The 24,513-nt window shown below is 43.8% G+C and overlaps 1 protein-coding gene across 1 annotated transcript in view; it reads right to left on the bottom strand.

Moving 5' to 3' along the window:
* The window catches only part of LOC147902437 (uncharacterized), a 38,374-nt gene extending 14,064 nt beyond the window's left edge, over positions 1-24,310 (bottom strand). The window contains exons 1-11 of the mRNA XM_087373477.1: positions 24,183-24,310; positions 23,813-23,923; positions 23,438-23,499; positions 23,128-23,215; positions 22,833-22,894; positions 22,538-22,625; positions 17,356-17,868; positions 16,414-16,887; positions 16,105-16,260; positions 13,827-13,922; positions 13,445-13,528 (exon numbers count right to left, since the gene is read on the bottom strand). Coding sequence (XP_087229603.1) covers positions 13,445-13,528; positions 13,827-13,922; positions 16,105-16,260; positions 16,414-16,887; positions 17,356-17,868; positions 22,538-22,625; positions 22,833-22,894; positions 23,128-23,215; positions 23,438-23,499; positions 23,813-23,911 — 1,722 coding nt within the window. The 5' untranslated portion in view covers positions 23,912-23,923; positions 24,183-24,310. The remainder of the gene's footprint in view (positions 1-13,444; positions 13,529-13,826; positions 13,923-16,104; positions 16,261-16,413; positions 16,888-17,355; positions 17,869-22,537; positions 22,626-22,832; positions 22,895-23,127; positions 23,216-23,437; positions 23,500-23,812; positions 23,924-24,182) is intronic.
* Positions 24,311-24,513: the final 203 nt, after the last annotated feature.

The following is a 24,513-nucleotide window of genomic DNA, read 5'->3' as shown; positions in this document are numbered from 1 at the left end:
ATCTCTTCTGATCTAGAGTAGTGGCTATAGCTGCACCAACAACTTGTTCTGCAGCTGCCCCCTGTGCACGACCTCTTCCACCTCCTTGCTGAGGAGGGGTATTAGGTGCCATACCTGCTGGTCGGATCTCACCCCCATTCACATAATCCCATAAATTGTGAGAAATCAGAATATTGCGTACCATAAAACTCCAAAGGGAGTAGTTGGTACCATCCAACTTGTCTTCCTGTGAAAGACCACCGAACTGGAAGTCATTCTGATTTTGATGGGCCATATCTGAGAAAGAGATTTAAGCAGATACAAAACTGAATTCCCTTACTGGGAATGAAATGCACAACTCCCAAAAAACACAGCCAAGCACCGGCTGTAAATGCAACTCATATTTCTGTACTTGCACTGTCAAAAATCTGTCCAAGCATCAAAAACTCTCCAGAATCTGCCAAAAGTGCTGCAAAACACTTCAAGAAAGGCAGTATGAACTGAAAACTCCAGAAATTGCTCTCCCAACACAAAAGCCCCAAAATAGGCCTGAAATTGCAACCGGAAAGGGGCAAATTGATCAAAAGCCCCAAATGTTGCAAAAATTGCGCTCTGTCTGCAAAAGCCCCAAATTTCACTACGAGACTGCAGTGTAATTACAAAATCCCCAAATTTCTACAAGAAATTGTACTGCAGAATCAAAAGCCCCAAATTTCAGACCAAATCTGCAATGTTTGCTCCAAGTGTAGCTCCGAAACTACAAAATGATTGCAATGTCTGCAACAAACAAAATGCCCCAAATATACTCCCAAAAAACTGAGCCAAACAATGGCTGTCTGCAAAATGTGCCTGCCAAGGATCACCTGCAACTTTCTCCTGTACGGAATCAGAGATTGTATGGAGGACTACCTGCTGTACGGAAGCAGGACCAGTACGGAGTACGAAGGTACGGAGTACGGATGGCTATACGGAGTACGGACGACGGCACCACACGTGTTGCAGCTCTGTACGACGCGGATCTGTACGACGGTACGGACGGCGTTGATACGTACGGGGCTGTACGGCAATGAGCTGTGCAGCCGTACAGTCGCACGGTATTCGAGTCTACAGGTACGAAAGGTACGGCTGCACTTCAAAGCTGCAGGTACGAAAGGTACGGATGCAACTGGAGCAATACGACATGTACGATACGACGGTACGGACGTGCAAATACCAAGTACGGATTTCGTACAGTCGTACGGACTGTACGGGCGAGGTGTAGCAACAGGAGCGTGGGCTGGAGCTGAACGGGAAAGAAGCAGGGAGCGGGATCAATTGCTCTGATACCAAATGTGAGAGAATGGAGAGTGAGAGAGAGCAAGAGAGTGAGAGCTGGAGAGCTGAAAGCTTGAGCGCTGAGTTGCAATAAAAGAGTGTAAAGAGTACAACTCAAAGAGTGAGAGATAAGGTTTTGTCCTAGTGACAAAACCTTAGTAGTCACTAACCATAGTTAGTGAACTAAGTAGTCACTAACCATAGTTAGTGAACTAACTGCGGTTAGATGAAAAAACCTCTTAAAGAGGGAAAAGTGTCCCTAACTAGCTTATTAAATTACATTGGTCACTGCTGAATTATATCTATAATTCTAACACCTACTCTAGACGCCTAAACAGACTCCTAACCTACATCGATCACATACCACTCATTGAGGACCGTGCTGCCCTGATTAGTCACACACTCCACAAGGCTGCTCTTCAAATCTTTCCCTACACCACACGGTCCACTAGACCACCACCTCTTGGTTTTGTACCCTGCAACAATTGATACGATGCGGAGTGCAAGGCTTATCACCGACAACTCCGACTTGAAACCAGATGTTACCTCCCGAACACACCAGACACGATACGCAAGTATCGACGTCTTGTATGTCGGAAGAAGCAAGCATTTCTTTGTCGAAATAAGGAGGAGCTGCCGCACTTGGACACTTAACACCATCACCCCCATCCACAAGGCAGGGGATTCCATGGACCCAAGTAACTATAAGACTATCAAGATTGGACATGTGATGTCCAAGATCTATGTAGCTGTATTGGATGCGTCAGTCAGCCTATTCGCAGAGATGAGAGGACTCAGAGCAGAGGATCAGGCCGGTTTGAGGTGAGACCATGGGACTATGGATCACATACTCACACTCAGAAGTGTCATTGAGGAGACCAAATCACGGAAGCCTTTGACACACTACCTCGAGCTCATCTCATCACATGCCCACAGACACTGGGATTTGATCAGGAGATCATCTAGACAGTCATGCTTATAGCATACCTCAATGTGTGTGGTTCGCGTGGAGATACCAGGGGGCTTTCGACTCTTTATTCCCCCTATTTGGTTAAATTTCTAAAGCTTCAAGGTGTGTGAGCTGGATTGGGAGCGAAATTATGCTTTTGGATTCAAGGGTTTGAGTCAACTTAGAATTGCAGGAGTTTCCCTAGTATAGCGAAAAGCGGGTTTGGTTTCAACGTAATATATGCTTTGTCAGCTGTAAAGTTGGAAGTTGGACTTTCGATTTATAATTACAGTTTCAAGCGGTGTTTTATTTTTTTTTATTTTTGATTTTTTTTAACACCCATTGACCTGAATGGAAGTAAAAGAAGAAGCTTCCAGGATGGATCCCGTAGAGTCGGGAGTTCGACCGACCCCGCAGGTGTCGCGCCCAGCAGGCCATACATTGTCTGGCAGAATTGCAATGTTAGAGGATGCCTTACAACAAATTTTAGCGCAGCAGTTACAAACAAATGTGGGGCAGTCTAAACTCAAAAAAATGGTGCATAGTATGTCTGCAAGACCATCAGGTGAGGAGAAAGGTAAATCTCCGATGGAACCGGAGTCCAATGTTCGTACGGTCGAGCCTAGGAGGGCTAAGGTGCCTAATATTGCCAATTATAGGCCAGAAAAGTATTCTGGTCAGATGTCTGACCATAGTTCCGATATCATTGACACCTGGTTACACAAATGGGACGAGGCATTCGCCATTTGTGAAATCAGAAATGATATGAAGAAAATCCGCGAGGCCACCCATATGTTTAATGAGGTAGCGGATAGGTGGTGGATAAAACAACAGAAAGATGAAGTAGCATCCACTACCTGGGCCCTGGTTTGAAAAAGAATTTAGAAAACACTTCCTACCTCTTGAAGAAGCATCCCGAGCTTGGGATCGGTATCGAAACCTTCGTCAGAGAAATTTATCAGTTGCAGAATACACTGATAAGTTTAGAGAAAGTGCAATGAAGGTTGATGAACCCCTACCTCAGTCAATCCAAGTAAAAGATTTTATCTTTGGATTGAATGATCGAATAAAGATGGAAGTTCGGGCTAAGTATGCGAACACGCTAGATGAAGCAATTGCCATAGCCCTGAACCATGAGGATGCAAAAGGAAACAGACCAAGTGGGTTTGTGCAGGCTGGGACCCAGTATGGGTACCCGAAGAAAACTGGGTTTAAGAAGAAATGGATTAGTAAAGGGAGTGCCTCACAGCCTAGTGGTCAAGCCAAGCAGGCGAAACCAATTGAAACTCCTAAATCAAGTACCACCATTGGAATGAAAAGAAAAGTAACACCAATGGCAGCCCGGGCTTGGTCGAAGTCCTCTTTGAATCCAGAGCAAAGGCAAAAAGCGAGGAGAGAAGACTTGTGTTTCGGTTGCCTTCAGCCTCATCAGTGGAAAGATTGTCCACGGAACAAAGATCGTCGAATAGCTGAGACGATGGTCTCAGAGTGCGACGTGGAAATGGAGGGAAGTCCCAGAGCAAAACAGATGCAGATTCAACTAGCGGGATCTTCTCAAAGGTCAGTTTCTTTTTTGTTATGTGTGTCTGTTGCTAAGTTAGTAACCAATGCACCTGATAATATCCTGTTAAAGCCCACAGCAACGGGGTATACAGCCTTTCATGATACGGAGTTAATTAAGATGAAAGAGCAAGTAGCTAATCATCAGGTCATTGTGTTGTTTGACTCAGCGTCAACGTACAATGTAATTAACTCCAAGCTCGTAAAGAGGCTGAAACTAAAGACTAGCCCATCTGACTATGCATATACAGTCAGGATGGCAGACGGAAGTTCAACTGAAGTATGGGACCAAAGGATTACCCAGTTAAAGCTTCGAATTCATGACTATGCTGAGAAGCTTAATTTTGAAATGACCAAGCTTGCTCATGCAGACATAGCCCTGGGTAAGGCTTGGCATTCTAGGAAGAATCCAACCATAGATTGGAAAAAGCACATTTTTAAATTCAAGATGAATGATGTGATGTATGTCTTCAAGGTGAGAGGGATATACCTCAAGGACCGTTGGTTTTCGTGATGGAAATCCGAGAAGAGTTTTTGTTTCTTTGTACAGCATCGGTAGAGCCGGTTTATGATTCTTCGGCTAGCACTAATGTTGCTCAAAATGGAGAGATGGCCAAGCTTGTTGATCAAATAACAGAGGAGTTCTCTTATTGTTTTAGGGATGAGCTACCTTATGGGTTACCTCCAAAGCGGAATGTTCAACATAAGATTGAACTAATCCTGGCGGTAGAACTTGTAAATAGACCTCCCTATAGGTTAAGTTTTACTAAAGAGGTGGAGGTGCGAAGACAACTGGAAGAATACCTTAAGTTGAGACAAATTCAACCAAGTTTCTCACCTTTTGCTTCGCGAGTGATATTAAAGAAGAAGAAAGATGATACTTTTCGTCTCTGTATAGATTACAGAGCATTGAAATATATCACTATTAAGCACAAATATCCGATGGCTCGGATCAATGATTTGCTAGATGCATTACATGAAGCCGTAATTTTCAGTAAGATAGATCTTAAGTGTGGCTACCATCAGATCCATATTAGAGTCGAGGATATACATAAAACCGCTTTTAGAAGCAGCATTGGACATTATGAGTTTTTGGTAATGCCCTTTGGACTTACCAATGCTCTAGCTACATTCGTCATGCTTATGAACGATTTACTACGTCCGTATATCGAAAAGTTTGTAGTACACTTTATTGACGATATTCTGGTATTCAGTAAGAGTATTACTAAGCATTATGAACACTTAAGAATAGTGTTCAATACTTTTGAGGAAAGCCAGTCTTTATGTAAATAAAAAGAAAACTATACTGTGTATGGTAAGACTTGAATATTTAGGATTCATAATTATTCTTAAGGAGGTAGAAATGGATCCAAAGAAAGTGGCTGCGATACTTGAATATTTAGGATTCATAATTATTCCTAAGGAGGTAGAAATGGATCCAAAGAAAGTGGCTGCGATACTGACTTGGCCGATCCCTCAGAGTCTGACCGCTTTGCGATCATTCTTGGGATTTGTCCAATTTTATCGAAGGCATATCAAAGGATATTCCAAATAGTATCGCCATTGACTAATCTGACCTCAGATAAAGTAGCTTTTATATGGGGACAGAATCAACAGGAAAGTTTTAACACCATAAAACAAGCTGTGGTCTCAGGCCCGGTGTTAAAAATAGTTGATCCCCAGAAACCGTTTTTCCTTGAAACCGATAAAAGTGGCATTGCGGTAGAAGCAATTCTCCTCCAAGAGGAAACAGTAGCCTTTGAAAGCAAGAAGCTTTCCCCCTCTCAACGAAATTGGCCAACTCATGAATTAGAGTTGTATGATGTTGTCCATGCTTTGAAAACATGGAGACATTATTTGTATGGATCAAAGTTTTATATGGATGTTGATCATGATACTCTGAAACATTTTTGTAAACAACCTGACTTAAGAGGCCGCCAAGCTAGGTGGGCAGAACTCATGCAGGAGTTTAATTTGACGATCCGGTACCGAAGAGGGAAGGATAATAAAGTTGCTGATACGTTGTCACGCATTATGCATAACATGAGTTTCACGGTATTAGATTATGCATGAGTTTCACGGTGTTAGAGAGTGCTCTAATGACCAAGATTAGAGAAACTCAAAAGGTGGACGAGTTCGTCCAGAGCCTTTGGCCTAAGGCTCATGTGTTAAACCCCGGGGAAAAGGATGACCTGGCATCCAAAAAAGGCCAAACTTATGCAAGATATGCCCTAAGGGATGATATGCTGAAAAGAAATGGCAAGGTAGTATTACCTAATCAAAATGATCTCATGCAGAGAGTCATTCAACAATGCCATGATAGCCCACGTGCGGGACATCCAGGAGTCGAGAAGACATATGATCTCGTGAAGCGAGATTTCTTTTGACCAAAGATGAAAAAGCATATTCATGAATATGTGACACGTTTTTCGTGTCAAGTAAAAAAGACAGAACGGGTGAAGCCACCCAGACTTTTACAACCGCTGGAGATAGCACTAAGTAAGTGGGAGAGTATTTCCATGGACTTTATTGTAGGTTTGCCTACGACACAAGGTGGGTATGATTCTATCCTTGTGGTGGTTGATCGTCTTATCAAGATGGCTCACTTCATTCCAACTAGACAGTCTGTTGGTGCCCCGCAAGTGACGGATTTATTTATTAGACATATATTTCGTTTGCATGGATTACCCAAATCCATAGTGTCCAACAAAGATGTCAAATTTACCGGTCATTTTTGAACTGCGGTATTTGAGACACTAAGGACTAAATTGGGAATGAGTAGTGGGGATCATCCAGAAACGGATGGTCAAACAGAAAGAATCAACCAAATCTTAGAGGATATGCTTAGAGCATATGTGTCATTGAGGCAACATACATGGGACAAGTGGTTGCCATTGTTTGCCTACAATGATAGAAAACATTCCTCTACAGGGTTCAGTCCGTTTGAGCTGAACTATGGGTATAGGCCAACGAATCCAACTATGGTTGGAGTACCTCAGAAAGTGCCTAGTGCCGCGAACTTTGTGGTTCAGATGCGAGAGATGCTAGCACTTGCGAGAGCTAACATCCGCCAAGCTATGGATAGAGCTAAGGCATATGCGGATGAAAATCGATCCGCTAGAGAATTTAAGGAATGAGAAAAAGTTTTTCTTAGAGTTCCTTCGCACTCTAAGTCTTTGACTGCAGGAGAGTGTGCTAAGTTATCACGTCGATATCGTGGGCCATGGTTGATTCTAAAAAGAATAGACAAGGTAGCCTATAAATTAGAATTGCCACAGGGTTGTAAGGTGCACCCAGAGTTTCATGTTTCTCGTTTAAAAAAATTTTTGCATACAGGTGACTCACTAATCGAAGGTGTTGTTTTGTTTCAAGAGATAGAGGATAATGCAAGACGCAAACCAACAGGAATCCTGGACCAAGGAACAATGCAAGTACGCAATCGGAAGATACCCACGATATTGGTTGCATGGCATGGTCTATCTCTATCAGAAGCTACCTGGGACTCCGTATACCAGTTACAAAGAGTGTTCCCAAACTTTATCATCGAGGACGCTAATGCTAAAGAGGGAAGGAATGTTACGCTCAAGTCGAGGTAACATCACCTCGGAAGGGTCAGTCGACATTTTCCTTTAAAGGATCAATGTTTGTATTATATTTGTTTGGGCTTCATGTAGAAGATCAAAAAGGAATAAGGTCAAGGTCCTTGGTGAGGGTAACATGGCACTAGACTAGGTGGATCTAAGGCTAAGGGACTTTAATGCATTAAGCAGGCCCTAGCTTTTTGCTAGGCCTAGTCTATAAAAGAAAGGCCTCTGGCCTCCCAGATTCATTGAGAATTGTACTCAGCTCTATGCTCTTTCAAGAGCTAATTGTACAAAGATTATTCTATTGTAATAAAGACCTTCGAGTGGTCCAACCTTATTTCTGGGCCCTAGTGCTGTGTTTTTCTCCTTACCCTTCTCTCCCAGCACTCTATCTAATTGGCAATTCAATTTCCACAACTCCAACACGTATCTCGAGAAGTGTACAGATTTTCCAACACCATGTATCTTGTTCCGAGTACCACGATTTTGCTCCAGAAGAGTCCCATGTCATTTGCGAATTGCTCCACGGTACCGAAGTGAATTGCGATTTTTATCTGGTTTTGGTTACACGCCACCTCTTGGTATCCAGGAATTTCTAGGATATCTGGATCCGAGACTAGACTTCTCTCTCCAACACATGCATCTATTGCCTCCGCAACCACTATCACTACCAATTATGGTTCATCGCACCCGAACAAATTCGTTGGAATCAAAGAGATACACAGGCACATGCCATCATTGCTATGAATAGCAAGAAGATTGTTATACCTCAAATTTGTATTGCAAGACAGCTAAGAATGTATGGGACACGTTGGCCAATCTCTATTAGATTAGGACTAAGGACACGGTTGCCTATTTTCGCAGGCAAGTACATTGGTGTTAGTATGAATGAAAGAGACAGCATGAATGCCTCAAGTCAAGGACTTTCGAGAGCAGCTCATCAATGTTGATGAGATTGTCCCAAACTCACAAAAAGTGTCCACGACACTTGATGGGCACCCTGTGTAACCACAACCACTATTCTTTCAATCAACCGTTTACCTACTCTTGCAGGAGGAGCAATGCCGTCAAAATAGGGCTACTTCTACTCACGCAGATAAAGCCTTGGCCACCAATCACAGGGGCGAAGGCACAAGGGGGAAATTACAGCAAGACCGAACCTTCATTTGGCACCTCATCATCTTCTTCTCTTGCTGCAGGGAAGAAGCAGCAGTGCTATAGTTATTCCAGGAAGCCCAACCATGGCATCTCTGCATGCCGGAAGCGCATTGCTTCGAAAAAGAAAAAACAGCAGCCACGTCTTGCAACTACGAATGCTTCAGCTGCCCATGATTACTCTCATGAGGCAGCAAACCGCTCAAGATGAGTGGGCATTTGTTGTGACCTGCCACTACAATGCAGAGATGCATGCTTCAGCATGTGATACACGGACACTCGTGGAAGTTTTGTGTCAAGAAGAATCTGATTTTCATTTCATTCATCTCCACACATGGCTTCAGAGTTCCCTTTTACTGTCATCGTTGTGATGTGTATGATAACCATCACGATAACTATCTTATACTACTAGGACACTCAACAACAATCTATACAACCTTGCTATATTTTAAAAACAGGCTGCTATAGATGCTAATGCCATTGCTGAATCTATGATTTCCAATGCTCATTTATGACATGAAAAATTCGGGCATCTAAACTTTAACAGTTTCATGAAGATGCATTCAGGGGACATGGTGGTAGATCTCCCACCCATGCATGCAATCACAAAACGTGTATGTGAGGGCTGCTTATTGGGGAAAATGCATTGATCCTCATTTCCAAAAGATGGGACCATTGGAGCATCCAAGACGTTGCACCTAGTACATATGATGTATGTATGTATATACCTAGATGAATCCAAGAACATTCCCAAACTCATCCTCTAAAAACACAACATAGTGCAGTTTCAATCTCACGATAGTCACTCATAAGATTGAAAACCATAAACTCCATCACGCATAGCAAGGACTAGCTACTATGACATCCCCACTAACGTCATCAACGCCCAACAGTGGGTGTAGACCATAGTATAAAAATATAATCTCACACATACAAATCCGCATACCCATACATACTTGGGCATCCATTTATACAAAGTCTTCATACAGAGTTTCTGTCGGCACTCCGGAGGTGAAGGACAAACTCAACCATGACGAAGGCTAGCACTAAAGGAGAAGGCGATGCAGATGGGGCTACTTATACTATTCTACTTTTGTGGATAAGTTCTCCAGGTTTACTTGGATTTATCCCATGAAATCTACGTGGATGTCTTCACTTGCTTCAAACATTTTCTTGCCTTAGCAAAGAATTAGAGTGGGAAAAAATCTTGACCCTCCACAATGACAAGGACGAATACTTATTCCCAAAGTTTTTTTTTTTTTTAAAGCAACCTGAGGTATCATACATTAGTGCACATTGCCATACACTAGACAACAAAATGGACTTGCAGAGTGAAAATGAAGAATATCTATAGGAATGGGCAGGTGCATATACCTAGAGGAATCCAAGAACATTCCCAAACTCATCCTCTAAAAACACAACATCGTGCAGTTTCAATCTCATGATAGTCTATCATAAGGTCGAAAACCATTAACTCCATCACGCATAGCAGGGATTAGCTACTATGACATCCCCATTGACGTCATCAGTGCCCAACAATGGGTGTAGACCATAGTATAAAAATATGCTCTCACACATACAAATCCACACACCCACACATACTTGACCATCCATTTATACAAAGTCTTCGTATTGAGTTTCTGTCGGCACGACGTAAGTGAAGGGCCGAGTCAGCCATGACGAAGGCTAGCACTAAGGAGAAGGCAGGTGCATTCTTAAGGTAAAGTTTTTACCAAATAAATTCCGGTTGGGTGCCGTTATGAGAGGCCATAAAATGCATTTTCATCGGTTACCTCTCACATAGTAAAGGACACAGGTTGTTTCAGCCTAGCATAGGTAAGTTCGATGTCAGTAGAGATGTGGTTTTTGCTGAGAATGCAGCTTTACATTGGCTGGACTGTAAAAAACAGCCATTAGTAGAAGCCGCTGATGTATTTGATTCCATGCCGCCGTTCAAAGATTCCAATGACCCTTTGCAGAGCACAACTCCAAATGCTTCTTGCAGTTCACAGCCTCCTATCACCAATGTTAAGCCTTATTTGCAGCCACTTGATGACCATGCAATTGATCAGGCAGTTGATGAGGAGCAGGCTGTCATTAGATAGCCAAAAAGAGTTCCAAGGTGGCACTTGGATACTCTCCAGGACAGCAAACAAGCTGATACCTTGGCTGCTAGCACCAGAGGTGCACAGAAACAAATGCATGGCAATTTGCTTCATGTTTCTTTGATTGTTACTCCCTGTAATGAGGAACCTCTATATCATAAGCACGCATTTAATAGCAAAGAATGAATGGATCCCATGAGAGCTGAACTTGATTCCATTCATGCAAATGGCACATGGGAGTTGTGTGACTTGCCAACTATAATGAAGGCCAAGATTGGGCCAAGTTAGTGAGGGTTAGGCTAATTCCTCTAGAGGATGTTCAAGCCTAGAGAGGGCAAAAAGGAGATAGTGTGGAGGTGGACTTATATTAGTGTGGAGGTGGACTATACAAGTCCACCTCCCCACTATCTCCTTTTTGCCCTCTCTAGGCCTGAACATCCCCTAGAGGAATTAGCCTAACCCTAACTAACTTGGCCCAATCTCGGCCTTCATTACACCAACAAGCAAGAGTGCCATAGGCACTAAGTGGGCCTACAAATCGACGCAAAACACCGATGGCAATATTGACCGTTACAAAGCACGTCTTGTTGAAAAAGGCTATGCCTAGCAACATGGCATTGACTTTGAGGAGATATTCACTCTCACCACTTGTTACATTAAGACCACTTTCCTTCATGGGGATTTATTGGAAGAGATCTATGTCACTCAACCTTCAAAATTTGAGGTTGCAGATTCTGAAACTCAGTCCCTCTATGGTGAAACAGGCACCACACGCATGGGGGATTTATTGGAGGAGATCTATGTCACTCAACCTTCAAAATTTGAGGTTGCAGGTTCTGAAACTCAGTCCCTCTATGGTGAAACAGGCACCACGCGCATGGTATGCCAAGGTACATTCTTTTTTGCTATGCCTTGGGTTTCAGAACAGCCATACAGAGCCCACTCTTTATGACCGAAAGAGTGAATCAAAAATTCTGATTTTAATTCTTTATGTGGATGACATGCTTATCATTGGGCCCGACACGCAAAAAATGCAGGTTTCAAGGCAGATTTGCAGACATTATTTGCAATATTAGGAGGTTCCCCAAGAGGTTGCCTCCCGGTTTTTGTCACATCTTTGAACAAGCCCCATGCCACTGAAGATCTTCTCTCTTCTGGATGGTGGCGCACGAAGGTTTGGCCACTGGCCCATGGTTGGAGTAGATGCGGGTAGATGGTGCTGCCATTTGTTGTACAAACAACCTTTTGGAGACAATTCTGCACTGTCTCTAGGACTGCCCTGCAGTGCAGAGGATCTATTTGAGTGCCCTCTATATTGTGGCCAGCACACGTAGGATTCCAGCCTACTAGATTCAAGGCTAGCAGGTTTTCGGGATAGAGGCACAAGATGCAACACCTCTAGCTCACCTGGGACCTTTGCTTTTGCTAGAGGATAGTGTTTGACAGACAGTATCCAGGCCCACAGTCTGGAACATCTAGGTTGCCCCTACAATTTTGTGATGGGAGCTTGCCATTCTCATCGCCCTCTAGCATGATATCATCTACACTCTGCGCACCATCTAGGAGTGCAAGACTCCAGGTTCTAGAGCAACCCCCAAAAGACGAAAGCATTTTTTGCAATGCTTGGCATGCAAGTATCTTTTATGTTGCGACTCCGCAGGGTATTCCTTGGATGTATAGACCTCCACCCTGGTTATTAGCCCCTATTCCAAAGCTAACCTAGACAGTGAGGTGGATTCTCTGGAAACAGGCTGGTTCTTTCCTAACACCAGTTGTTTCTCCTTTCCATGATCAATACCTTGTGGATTGCTGATTTTCATTCATTAATAGAGGTTCTTTTCTCTAGAAAACCAAAAAAAAAAAAAAAAAGACAACTCTAAGGGTAACCCTTCAGGTCCTTTTGGGATCCAATACAATGATGAAGAAGATTAAGTGTTAGAATTGCAACAAAATGGGTTCATTATGCCAAAGCTAAAAATCAAGTGGATGCCAAGAATGGTACTCTCAATCCCAAGGAGGAGATCAAGGCAATATTCTTCACCAATGACCTTTCATAAGAATGACCAATGAGCTCTAGGTCTTCCTAAAGGAGATCCATGAAGAGTTAGATCATTCCAATTAATAAGACCACCATCAACAACCCATAGTGTTTAGTGCTAAAAAAGGTACAATTCCTCATCTTACCAGCGAAGTCCATTTAATTCTATATATTCCTGTCTCTCTTAGAACTTCTGGATTTTCAACCTTCATAAATGTATTCCACCCTCATTGCCACTGCTAATGGCAATTCTAATGATTGATGTTCTCGGCCAAGAGCAAAAGAGATTCACTCTAATGCAAATGTGTTGCTGCGTACCAGGGTTAAAAATTTTGAGCAGTGATTTGTGCATTGATGGAATTCTCTGATTAGTTCCAAGATGACAGTGCACTCATGCATCTTCATTGCTACCAGGTTAATTAAATGACCAAGATCTAACATGCAGACCAAACTTCTGTCAAGACTTGACTTACATGGGAGGGAATTCAACCACAACTTCACAAAACAACTGCTCCTCAAGCCATGCCTCCACTACAAACTTGAAATTTCAAAATTCACAACTATGTGCCAAACCAATTACCCAGGAGGTAACAAGACTAAGAGACTGCTGGATAATCTTATAAGCATGTGTTCATCAACACAATTGGGAAAATTCACCACATCTAGGGGTTTTTTTGAGTTGGGCCAACAGCATGCGGGCGGGGTGGGGAAGATGTTGAGCAATCACAAGGTTTATGCTACTATGCTTAAAAGCCCTTACCTCTGCAGCAGCCGACACAGATGAAGGCTCCCCAGGAAGATCAAAGGGATTTCTTGTTTTCTGAGCTTGGCCATAATTTCCCACCTGGCAGCCAGACAACCGCCTCATTACATTGACTATGAAGACGAGATATATAGCAAGTATTATCCACAAATTACTTAATCACAAAAACAAGATATGATCTAACAGAGATTCTGTTACATTCAGACTTCTGCAAAAGCAATGACTTCCTTGAAATTAAACAAATGCTTAAGAATCAGCACACCATCCACGAATTAACTGCAAAGTCCCTATTAATTTACAGAATAGAGTATGTGACTGACACAAAATAAGCATGAAACCTGCAAACAAGTACAGCATGAACAGGATTCTCAATACTCACCGGCATGCCCATTCCTCCCAAAGGTGTGTACTGGGGCATAAACGAAGGAGCTCCTGTGAACTGTAGACCTGTAGGTGGTGGTGCTGTAAAAAGGTCCTGCACCCATGAAAAACTATGCCAAATGAGTTTGAAATTGCAAATTATATCGAACACCCTTAAGGGCAAAACAAGCTACTTCAAAATCTGCCACTGCACACCCCAAACCAAAGTTGCATCTGCAGCATGGATGTATAAAACTATGATGGAGCAGGTCGTCCAAACTGTTAGGCATCTAGAGGTGGGGGAATCCATTTTGAAGTGAGGGGCGCAGCAGTAGCAACTACTGTACCTTGAAATCAGTACACCACTGCAGCTGCAGGTCCATCCATACATAGACCTAGATGAGTCCAAGAACATGCCCAAACTCATCTTTTAGAAACACAATATAGTGCAGTTTCAATCTCATGATAGTCACTCATAAGGTTGAAAACCATAAACTCCATCACGCACAGCAAGGACTAGCTACTATGACATCCCCACTGACGTCATCAGCACCCAACAGTGGGTGTCGACCATAGTATAAACATATGCTCTCACACATACAATTCCACACACCCACACATACTGAGCATCCATTTATACAAAGTCTCCGTACTGAGTTTCTGTCGGCACTCCGAAGGTGAAGGGCAGACTCAACCATAACGAAGTCTAGCACTAAAGGAGAAAATTAATCAAAAGGAAGCCCAAAATCTCTTCATTCAAGCTACAACTGCTTGTGAAGACTAAATAATTTCAATTTAGTCTCTCCCAGACGAGCATCAAAATCTAGCTGATAGGGCAGCACACCACTTAAGTTAGAAAGAATTATCGCAAAACCAGCATGCCGCAACATGGACAAAAACATCACAAGGTGAAGTTTGCATGTCCGCTAACACGGCAGAAGCATATACCTAGATGAGTCTAGGAGCATGCCCAAACTCATCTATATACCTAGATGAATCCAAGAACATTCCCAAACTCATCCTCTAAAAACACAACATAGTGCAGTTTCAATCTCACGATAGTCACTCATAAGATTGAAAACCATAAACTCCATCACGCATAGCAGAGACTAGCTACTATGACATCCCCACTAACGTCATCAACGCCCAACAGTGGGTGTAGACCATAGTATAAAAGTATGCTCTCACACATACGAATTCACACACCCACACATACTTGAGCATCCATTTATACAAAGTCTTCGTACTGAGTTTCTGTCGGCACTCTGGAGGTGAAGGGCAAACTCAGCCATGACGAAGGCTAGCACTAAAGGAGAAGGCTAATCAAAAAGTAGCCCGAATCTCTTCATTCAAGCTACAACTGCTTGTGAAGTCTAAACGATTTCATTTTAGTCTCTCCCAAATGAGCATGCCCAAACTCATCCTCTAAAAGCACAATATAGTGCAGTTTCAATCTCATGATAGTCACTCATAAGGTTGAAAACCATAAACTCCATCACGCATATCAAGGACTAGCTACTATGGCATCCCCACTGACGTCATCAGCTAGACCATAGTATAAACATATGCTCTCACACATACAAATCCACACACCCACACATACTTGAGAATCCATTTATACAAAGTCTTCGTACTGAGTTTTTGTCAACACTCCGAAGGTGAATGGCAGACTCAGCTATGACAAAGGCTAGCACTAAAGGAGAAGGCTAATCAGAAGGTCCATCCATATATGCTATATATCTAGATGAATCGAACATGCCCAAACTCATCCTCTACAAACACACATACTGCAATTTCAATCTCGTGATAGTCACCCATAAGGTTGAAACCATAAACTCCATCTCGCATAGCAAGGACTAGCTACTATGACATCCCCACTGACGTCATCAGCGCCCAACTGTGGGTGTAGACCAAGGGTGTAGACCAAAGTATAAACATATGCTCTCACACATACAAATCCACATACCCACACATAATTGAGCATCCGTTTATACAAAAGGTCTTCATACTGAGTTTCTGTCAGCACTCCGGAGGTGAAGGGCAAACTCAGCCATGACAAAGGCTAGCACTAAAGGAGAAGGCTACTCAAAAAGTAGTCCGCATCCATATATGCTACAATTATCTGGAAGGAGCAACTTATTCATTTATTTATTTCATTATAGGTCAAATTTCAGAACTTACTTTCAAGTCTAACATGTTATTCCAAATATTGTTTCAAAAAAAATCATGTATCAACAGGCTTCCACACAAACTTGTCTCTCAAGCGTGCCACAATGCCTTCACAAATTATCTCTCACCTCAGGTATTGCAGGTCTTGAAGGAGGTTGACCAGGTGTAGCTCGTGGTTCTGCAGCTGTCAGAGGATTGGCACTGAAAGAATCTTGTGATGTCACTGGTTGCCCTGCTGAGAGAGGTGTCCCCGGAGTCGGAGACATGGAAAAGGGGCTCCATGGCTGAAAATAAATAAAGCCATTATGACTCCCCCTCTAGAAAATACATACGTACAAGTGCAAGCACCAGTTTCAAGTTTAAAAAACAAATGAGCCATCAGCTGTAAAAGTTATCACAATGCATATGACAGAATGTAGAAATTCATAAATAGCTACCTGAGAGTTCGTTGCAGGAACAGAAGGACCTACAAGCGATGACCAGCTATCTGTACTGGATTCCACTGAAGGAGAGACAGAGGCAGTAGGCATAGCAGGCCATTGTGGTGCCCACTGTGCATTGCCGTTTGTCTGCGTTGTTAAATTATTGAAGACTCCAGGGACAATTGAGGCTGGTGCAGGTGCAGGTGTGGGTGTGGGTGCAGTTGGGGGCGCAGAAGCTGAAGCAAACATGTCAAATGTAGCCCATCCAGTGCTGCTGGGCGTACTAGCTGTACCAGCTGTGGGTTGTTGAGCAACTGCTGTCAGTCCAAAAGGGTCAGGTTGCTCCCTTGCTACATTGGCTTCAGGCTCTGCCAAAAAGTCAATTAGACTGGTGGAATTTTCCCTTCTAATGGCTGGAGCAACAGCTGGTACATTCCCATCGACCGAGCCAAAACTACTGGAAGAGCCAAATCTTTGACCTCGACCGTCCTTTTCAAAAAGAGAATGACCACAGAACAATAATTCAATATATACCTTCAAAGGCTAGAACATATCCACTCTTACATCTTCAGGTTCCTTTCATACTGAATAGAATGAGACGAATTCAAATTGCAAATCCTGGCATCTAATTAATTGTGATGGCTTTACCAATGAACAAACTGGGGTGAAGAAGCCACAAACTGATGCAGTCACTAACATAAGGAAAGAAAAGACCAGACTGAGAAGCCAGTACCTGTTGCAATCACTAATATAAGGACACAATACGTTTGCACAGACATCATACATTTATAAGTTACCACAGACAGCCACCTGTCCTGTATTAAGCGTTGGACATGTCCTCACTGAATGGAACATGTGCTTCCACATGCAAATTCCAAACAGGTTCATTAATGCGTGCCATATTCCCCAGAACACGACCCACTGACAAAATTTTGATGAAGGTATGAAGTTTCAAACCTGAGAACGATGAGATCTGTCTGCTTCACGGCCACCATTGGTCTGACTTCCATGATCTTCAACTCTAAGTGGGGGCACATCCTCACCAAGAATCTCCCTTACAGGACGAACAGGGGGGGGGCTGCTGGCACCATAATCTCGACTATTTTGAGGATTGCGCCTCTCATTTGTAAAACGCTCTTCAAACCGCCTGTCAAGACCCTCATTGTAGCGATCTTCATACTGTCTATCACGATTGTCATAACGACCTCTATCATCATATCGCCGATTATCATTGTAATTCCGTTCATATCTACTTCGGTCGGTTTCAAACCGTCCTGGGCTTCTTCGCTCGTCATAACGGCCACCTCGCTCTTCGTATCTCCGGTCTTCGTACCCAACATTAGAACGGCGGCCCCCCGATGGACGCTCCTCATACCTGTCTTCATAGGGAGGGCTTCTGGAATCTGCACCATAATAAGAACGCTGCTCGGGGCGTCTGCTTTCATGTGTTTCATCCCGATCCCGGTCTCCCTGCATAAAGTACTCTGCTGAATCAGCACATCTTCCTGACTGATCCTACAGCTGTCTTACGAATGCCATGTCTCCAGCCAATATTACACATTCAATCAAGGGTGAAAGCAAAGACAAATTTCAAATATAAATAAATTGGGCTTTAAGAAAGACCTTCAAACCAACATTCCAATCACCATTGTAGAACAAAAAGGCATTATGATCTGCATGCGTAAATTGATCAATTAAAAACAGAGTATCACTATTACATGGCATCAAAGCACACAGGTGCCCTGAAGTTCACTATTGACTCCTACCTGAAATTCAATTAATCAACCAAGTATAATTTATAATGAGACATCCAGTCCATCCTCTACACGACTGCTGTAAAAGGACATATAAGAGCACCCATTTCATCGGAGTCCTGCACAAAGAGCCAATCATGACATTCTCTACACATTTTGGCTGCTTAACCACCCTAATGAACCTATGTCAAAGTATAAAGTATAATAGGTGGCTTGCGAAGGTAAACCATAACCAAGTTATCCCACCCAATCCCAGTGATGGGTGCAGATCATTGTATGAATTTGATGGTAGAACCAAACAATATCAAATAATAATGTGATATCCCTAGATGAATGTCCTCATGTTGTTTACTATTGCAGCAAGCCAAGAACACCTCCTGAGTGCCATATTCCTGTGATTCGAGAGCCATGCACCAGTCTTATATACCTTTGTAAGACTAGAATATATCCATGCACCAGTCTTGGTGGAACTATTCATGAAGTCTCCACTCAACATGTATACACGTATCTTCTTCTCCTACAGTGTTGACGGGCTCACCCTCAGTCTGGAACTCTGAGCAATGTGATGTCCTCCACAAAGTCACCTCTTTGCCTCTGAATCCTGAGTTTGCTCTGAAATCATATTGAAGAATCTCCTTGGCTCTGATATCAGTGTCCAGAATCAATGTGAATGGCCTTGCATGAAAGCTGATGCCCAAACCAAAATACACAATGGAAAATAAATCGACCATGAAATCACACCTGAGATCTAGATCCTACTCAATATGAGTGCACGCGTATATATAATATAACAACTCCATGCTCAGATCTAGCAGCAAACAGTAGATGAATCGAAACGTATTGGTCCACTGGAAGGACCAATACATAGATGCAAAAGTGCACTGCTCCACTGAAGTTAAACCCAGAGGCCATTAACTGTTCCCCAATCTTCCGCTTACTCCTGCTGCATGCCTCAGTCGAGCTTTCAAGTGGCTTAGGGAGGGGGAGGAGCCCCTCTCAACCTTTGTCAGATCCATTTCTAAACCTCTGTGTTCTGCTCACCTTCTGAGCTCTTCATAAGAGCTATAAGCTGCTTGATCTGCTGCTGATGCCTTTGCTGCACCCTGCTGCTGCCTATGGTTCCCCTTCTCATGTGCCTGGATGCACATCTGAGGGCTGGAGGTGCTGGCTGTATGCTGCTGCCTTTCTCTGCTTTCTCTAGTGCACTTCTGAAAGCCAGATCTGCAGCCTGCTCTGCTTACGGTTCTGTGTTCTGCTCACCTTCTGAGCTCTTCATAAGAGCTATGGACTGCTTGATCTGCTGCTGATGCCTTTGCTGCACCCTGCTGCTGCCTATGGTCCCCCTTCTCTTGTGCCTGGATGCACATATGAGGGCTGGAGGTGCTGGCTGTATGCTGCTGCCTTTCTCTGCTTTCTCTAGAGAACTTCTGAAAGCCAGATCTGCAGCCTGCAATGCTGGGCTGCTTGCTCTCTAAAATGCCTTCATGCCCCCCCCCCCAATGGGGACTACAAGAGGGCTGAAAGTTGAAACCCTCTGTAAACTGCTGACTGAGCCGCCAACCAGACAGCCCATGGCTACATATAAGACCCCCTCCAGCTTCACGTTTCTGCCCACAAACACTCTCTGCCTGCCTCCATGCAGGCCTGTGTGAGCCTTATCTGCCCTTCAAGAGTGGGAAACTGTGCAACCTACCTACAAGGCTACAGCAAACTTAATTCATTACGCAGATTCAAAGACACCATCCTTAAACAATTACAAAGGAATCGGGATCTCTCAACCACTGCTCTATTAGACATGAGCTTTGCCACACCCTAATCAATCAATCCTATCTTAATGCTCCTAAATATAGCCACCTCCTCTTCACTAACTTGGCTACCTTTGGTTCTAAGCCTTTTTCTCTTTCTTATCCACCGCAGTCATGCACCAAATGTCCAAGCTGATCACAATAATAGCATTTTTTCCCCTTGTCTAAATATCCTCATTCTCAATTTATTTTTGCTTACCTTGTTCGAGCTTGTCTTTTCTGCTGGCTTTCTTATTCTATTCTTCATGACCTGCACTTCTTTCGGTACCAAAACCACTCCCAACTCCTCCAACGTGATTGGCTCTGACCATTCTAATGCTCTGATTGTCATCACAAAGCTCCTAAAGTTCTTAGACAACATCCACTTTATGACCAACTCTCGTCTATTGATCTCTCATCACCTCCACAATATTCAAGTGCTCATGAACAAAATCTGCTTCCTCCATCACCATGGTAAAAGAACCCTCTTCATATTCTTCATTTCGAATGTGTCTCAGAGAATCATCCATGCTTGTCCGCCAACTGGATGTGTAGTATCACAATGTGAGGTTGTCCCAATAATCATGGACAGCACCTCACAGTTCTTTTCCTTCCATACACTGAATCCAGATCTACATGGTGAGTGACCTTAGCCAAAGCATCCATAGTATCCTTGGGCTTCAGCTCCATAACTATGGTCACCTTCTAGCCAAGAAATGGCTTTGTATCTTCACCTCTCGACATAGGATAGTTTGGCACACCCAATTTGCCATTTCCCCCAAAACCAGGCCATACCTGAAGAAACTAAAAAGATGGTACTAGCTGCTGCCAACTCAAACACCTTCCAACCTTGAATCTCGCAAGAGAGATACGTCTCGCTTGTATCAATCTGTGCACCTTCCTTCTCGCAGAGGTCTAGTCCTCCAAATGTCGAGATAGATCAGTGAATACAACTTCTGGCTCTGATACCATGTTAGAAACCGGATGTGGCCAGCACATTACAGCCTAGCTAGCACAGAGGAATGTTGCCAAAATCAAGATTACCTATTCAAAACAAGTTTATACAGGTATTGTTAATGCTGTTCCGAGATCTGTCCGCCTCTCATTTTCTGCAGCATGCCGTTGCTGTGGGCTTCAGAGGCTTCCAGTAGGAGACTGGACTTCTCCGTTCAGGCCTCTTTTTATAAGTGAGGGCTGCTGCACCCCACCCCTACTTTTGTCCAACCTAACAGCCAGATCTGGCCAACCACTCCCTCCACAGCCGACCCCACAGGTCCCACCGACCTGAACGTCGACAGGTTTGGAACTGGCCAACCTCTTGCTGAGGCTATTTGAGGCCCTCCATTCAATTTGCTCTATGCTGAGCTCACAAGCGACACCAACCAAGGGCCTATGTACGCCACCATTGTTGGCCATACTTAGTAGCCCACGTGGCTGTGCATCCACCCCCTGCACCAGACCTTTACGCAGCCAGTCTTGCTGCCCAGTTCTTCATGTGCCTATGTGACACCTCTTGCACGTACCCACACAGTACCTCTCACACACTCCTAGCAAAGGTGTCAAGCCCCTAGGTCGTCCTCATATGGGGGCTCAGAGGTGGGACATTGATCCTAGTACCAACCAGAGGAGTCAAGAATCTCTTTTTGATGCATGCTGCAGCAAGTCAACTTGATATTGACTAGAAAATTAATGGTCTCAGCAAAGGAATCCACTAATTTGTTTTCTCATCACAAGAGGTGGAACCTTCAGAAACAAGGAGACAGCTTAGCAAATACGAACCACAAAGAAGTAAGTCTCGATTGCGTAGACAAATTCACACCCAAAAAGAGAGAGAGAGAGAGAGAGAGAGAGAGAGAGAGAGAGAAAAGCTGTCCTCCACAATGGCAAAAACGATGTAAGCTCTGAGCAACCCAATTGGCAAGCAACATTGCCACTGACATCAAGGTTAACCATTCTCAGTCTTTGGCTTGGATAAACTCACATAGGTTCAAGTCAAAAGCTAAGATGGGAGGGATGCTTTAAGGACTTTATCATGGCTTAGCAACAGACTTCAACATTACTTTAGGGGCCCGACTTGAGTGTCCTGTGTGTAGCAACTATAATGACAGTCCTTGAGCAGCCACTCATAGTACTTCACTCAGCTAGATGAATATTTGGAGCAAAAACAATAGCTTTAAAAGGACACCTTCAATCAGCAGGTTCTACCATTTTGTTATGATGCGTCCATTGCACAGATCCTTATGGAGCCAATTAAATATGTCTCCATTAACAATGTTGCAGACTAACCAAAGGGCATTATATCCATTATTTAAGTTAGAAGACTGTAGTCTCACTGTTAATATACAAGGTTACTACAGTACACGTGGCTACTGAATTATACACGTGCACTCATTACATTGAAAAAAAAGCTAACACAATGCAAAGTTGTTTGGTGACCAAAACCCAGCACTCAAACAAGACTGAAATTTAGCAATTAGAGACTTCTATCCCTCGACGTTAAGCAACAGAAGCCATAGCTCCTTTCGGATTTGAAGCATGTTGAATACAGAGCAGCCTCAAAAGAGAGTGCCGTGTGGTGGAGACTATTAGAGAAAACAATACCCCTCGGCCACGGGGCAGTGGCCTTTCTCCAGAGAATCGCTTGTCCACATACACACTTTTGATGAAATCCCGTAGCCGGTCCACATTGCTGCCAGACACACATACAAGTGAGACAACTATGCGCATGTATGCATCATATATTCCAATAAATAGACAAAGAACAGACATCCCTTGGTGAAGCAGGCTTTTATTGGATAAGTATTGATAGAGGACTGTTTTTTTCCACATGGGAACAGAAAATCTTTGGAATCTTCTGTGTGCCTTGATATGGTTCAGAAGATGCAGTCAAAACTACCTGCTGTCTGGTAAAGGTTGCCGCTGTGGATCCCAATCTTTAAAATAAGTCTCCCGTGCTCGCTGCAAGAGAAGTTTTGGGTATGATGTATCAGCAGACGAAGCCAGAGAAAGGATCAAACAGACACCCCTAGTGCCTTGGCTTCGCTCCATCTCTAAAAATATTTATTTGTGCTATGTTTGCTTTTATGGCGGTGCCACAGGAAAAAAAGGTCATATGTTGAGTATTATAGTTTAAAGAGTTGAATGCAACTTGCTTCGTCAGTTCCGAAAAAAATTAGACTGTATGAACCCACCTCATTGCCACCGTTCTCCAGGTTGGAAACTTCTTGAGAAGTGAATTTTGACATCGATACAGACTTCACGCGATGTGTAAATTCTCGACTGCAATAAGATACAATGAACAAGTCAAGCGCAACTATGAACAAACAGCCGCACTAAAAACTGTACATCCTTCCTACTCGAAACCTCCTCGGGTACAAGACATGTTGTACTACCACCAATGAATAACAGGTCGCATTGTGTTCCGTATAGTGAGTTAGAAACCTAACAGATCACCATCAATCCTAATGAGATTTAGCTTTGAAAATAGTTGGTCTCACTTACTGAATTCCACTGCACTGTGTGCATACGAAGGTCCAAAAGTTTAAGCATACATACTGGGGCCCCTGCCAAAGAACCATGTCCAGTAAGGAACATTATCGCATTGGCACAAAGTGAATAACCTCAGCATAAAAAAGCGAGGGTATGGAATTGATTTGAAAGGGCACTCCATCGCGTACAAGTCTATCGCATAAGGCACCGTAAGCCCTCTGACAGCTCATTTACCAGCAGCTTGTGCTTGCGAGGCTTCTAGTTCCTAACAGTAAGAATCCAGAACCTAGATCTGGTTCCTCGTGCCAGAAACATGACAGTGCAAATGAAAATGAGCTGCTGCGGCGATACACGAGGAGGAAGAAACAAGAGGAATAGACAGTCTACCCGGCTGTTGCAGTTGATACATCTGCTATTAGGGGGTTTCCTGAGAAGACTTCGGATTGCCTTCTCATTCTTCTCCTCCTCCTTTATCCTGCTGCCCATGCTGGGGATTTCCTGGATTCAACGATCACCAAATAAACGAAGGGTGAAACGAGCAAGATTCAGTCGCGGGCAATGACAATAGCGACCTGAACACAGGCCCGCAAGTGAGGGAGGGAACGGAACAGCGCGCAAAGGCGGGGAAGAGGGAGAGAGGGAAAGGATCCGCATTGCGGGAGGGGGGGAGAAAGGAGATCGAGGGGGGAAGGAGCGAGCGATGAAAGGGGGAGGGGGGGGGAGAAAAGGAAGGGAGGGAGTGGGAGGGGGGACTTACCGAGGAAGATCTGGAGGGGAGGGAGGGAGGGGGGGGATCGGGCAGGAAGCAGAGGATTAGGGCAAGCAAAGGAGAAGGAGGAAGAGCAGGAGAAGGGAAGAAGAAGAAGAAGAAGGATGAAGAAGAAGACAATGAAGAAGAAGAAGAAGAAAGAGTAGCAGAACCATCCCTTCTCTCTCCTTTCTCCTCTCTCCTCCGGCCTTTCACCGCCCCCTGCCGGTCACCCCCTCGCTTTCACCGGTCACTCCCGGTCGCCTCCCCCCCTTTCTTTATCCCTTGCCTCCCTTCGTCAACCCTTCGTTGACTTTTCTCTTGCTTTCACATAGCCTAG

This window comes from Dipteris shenzhenensis, chromosome 4 (assembly GCF_047967505.1).
Source record: "Dipteris shenzhenensis isolate YYH24624 ecotype China chromosome 4, Dip_SZ_1.0, whole genome shotgun sequence".
NCBI lineage: Eukaryota > Viridiplantae > Streptophyta > Polypodiopsida > Gleicheniales > Dipteridaceae > Dipteris > Dipteris shenzhenensis.
This window is presented reverse-complemented; position numbering and strand designations above follow the sequence as displayed.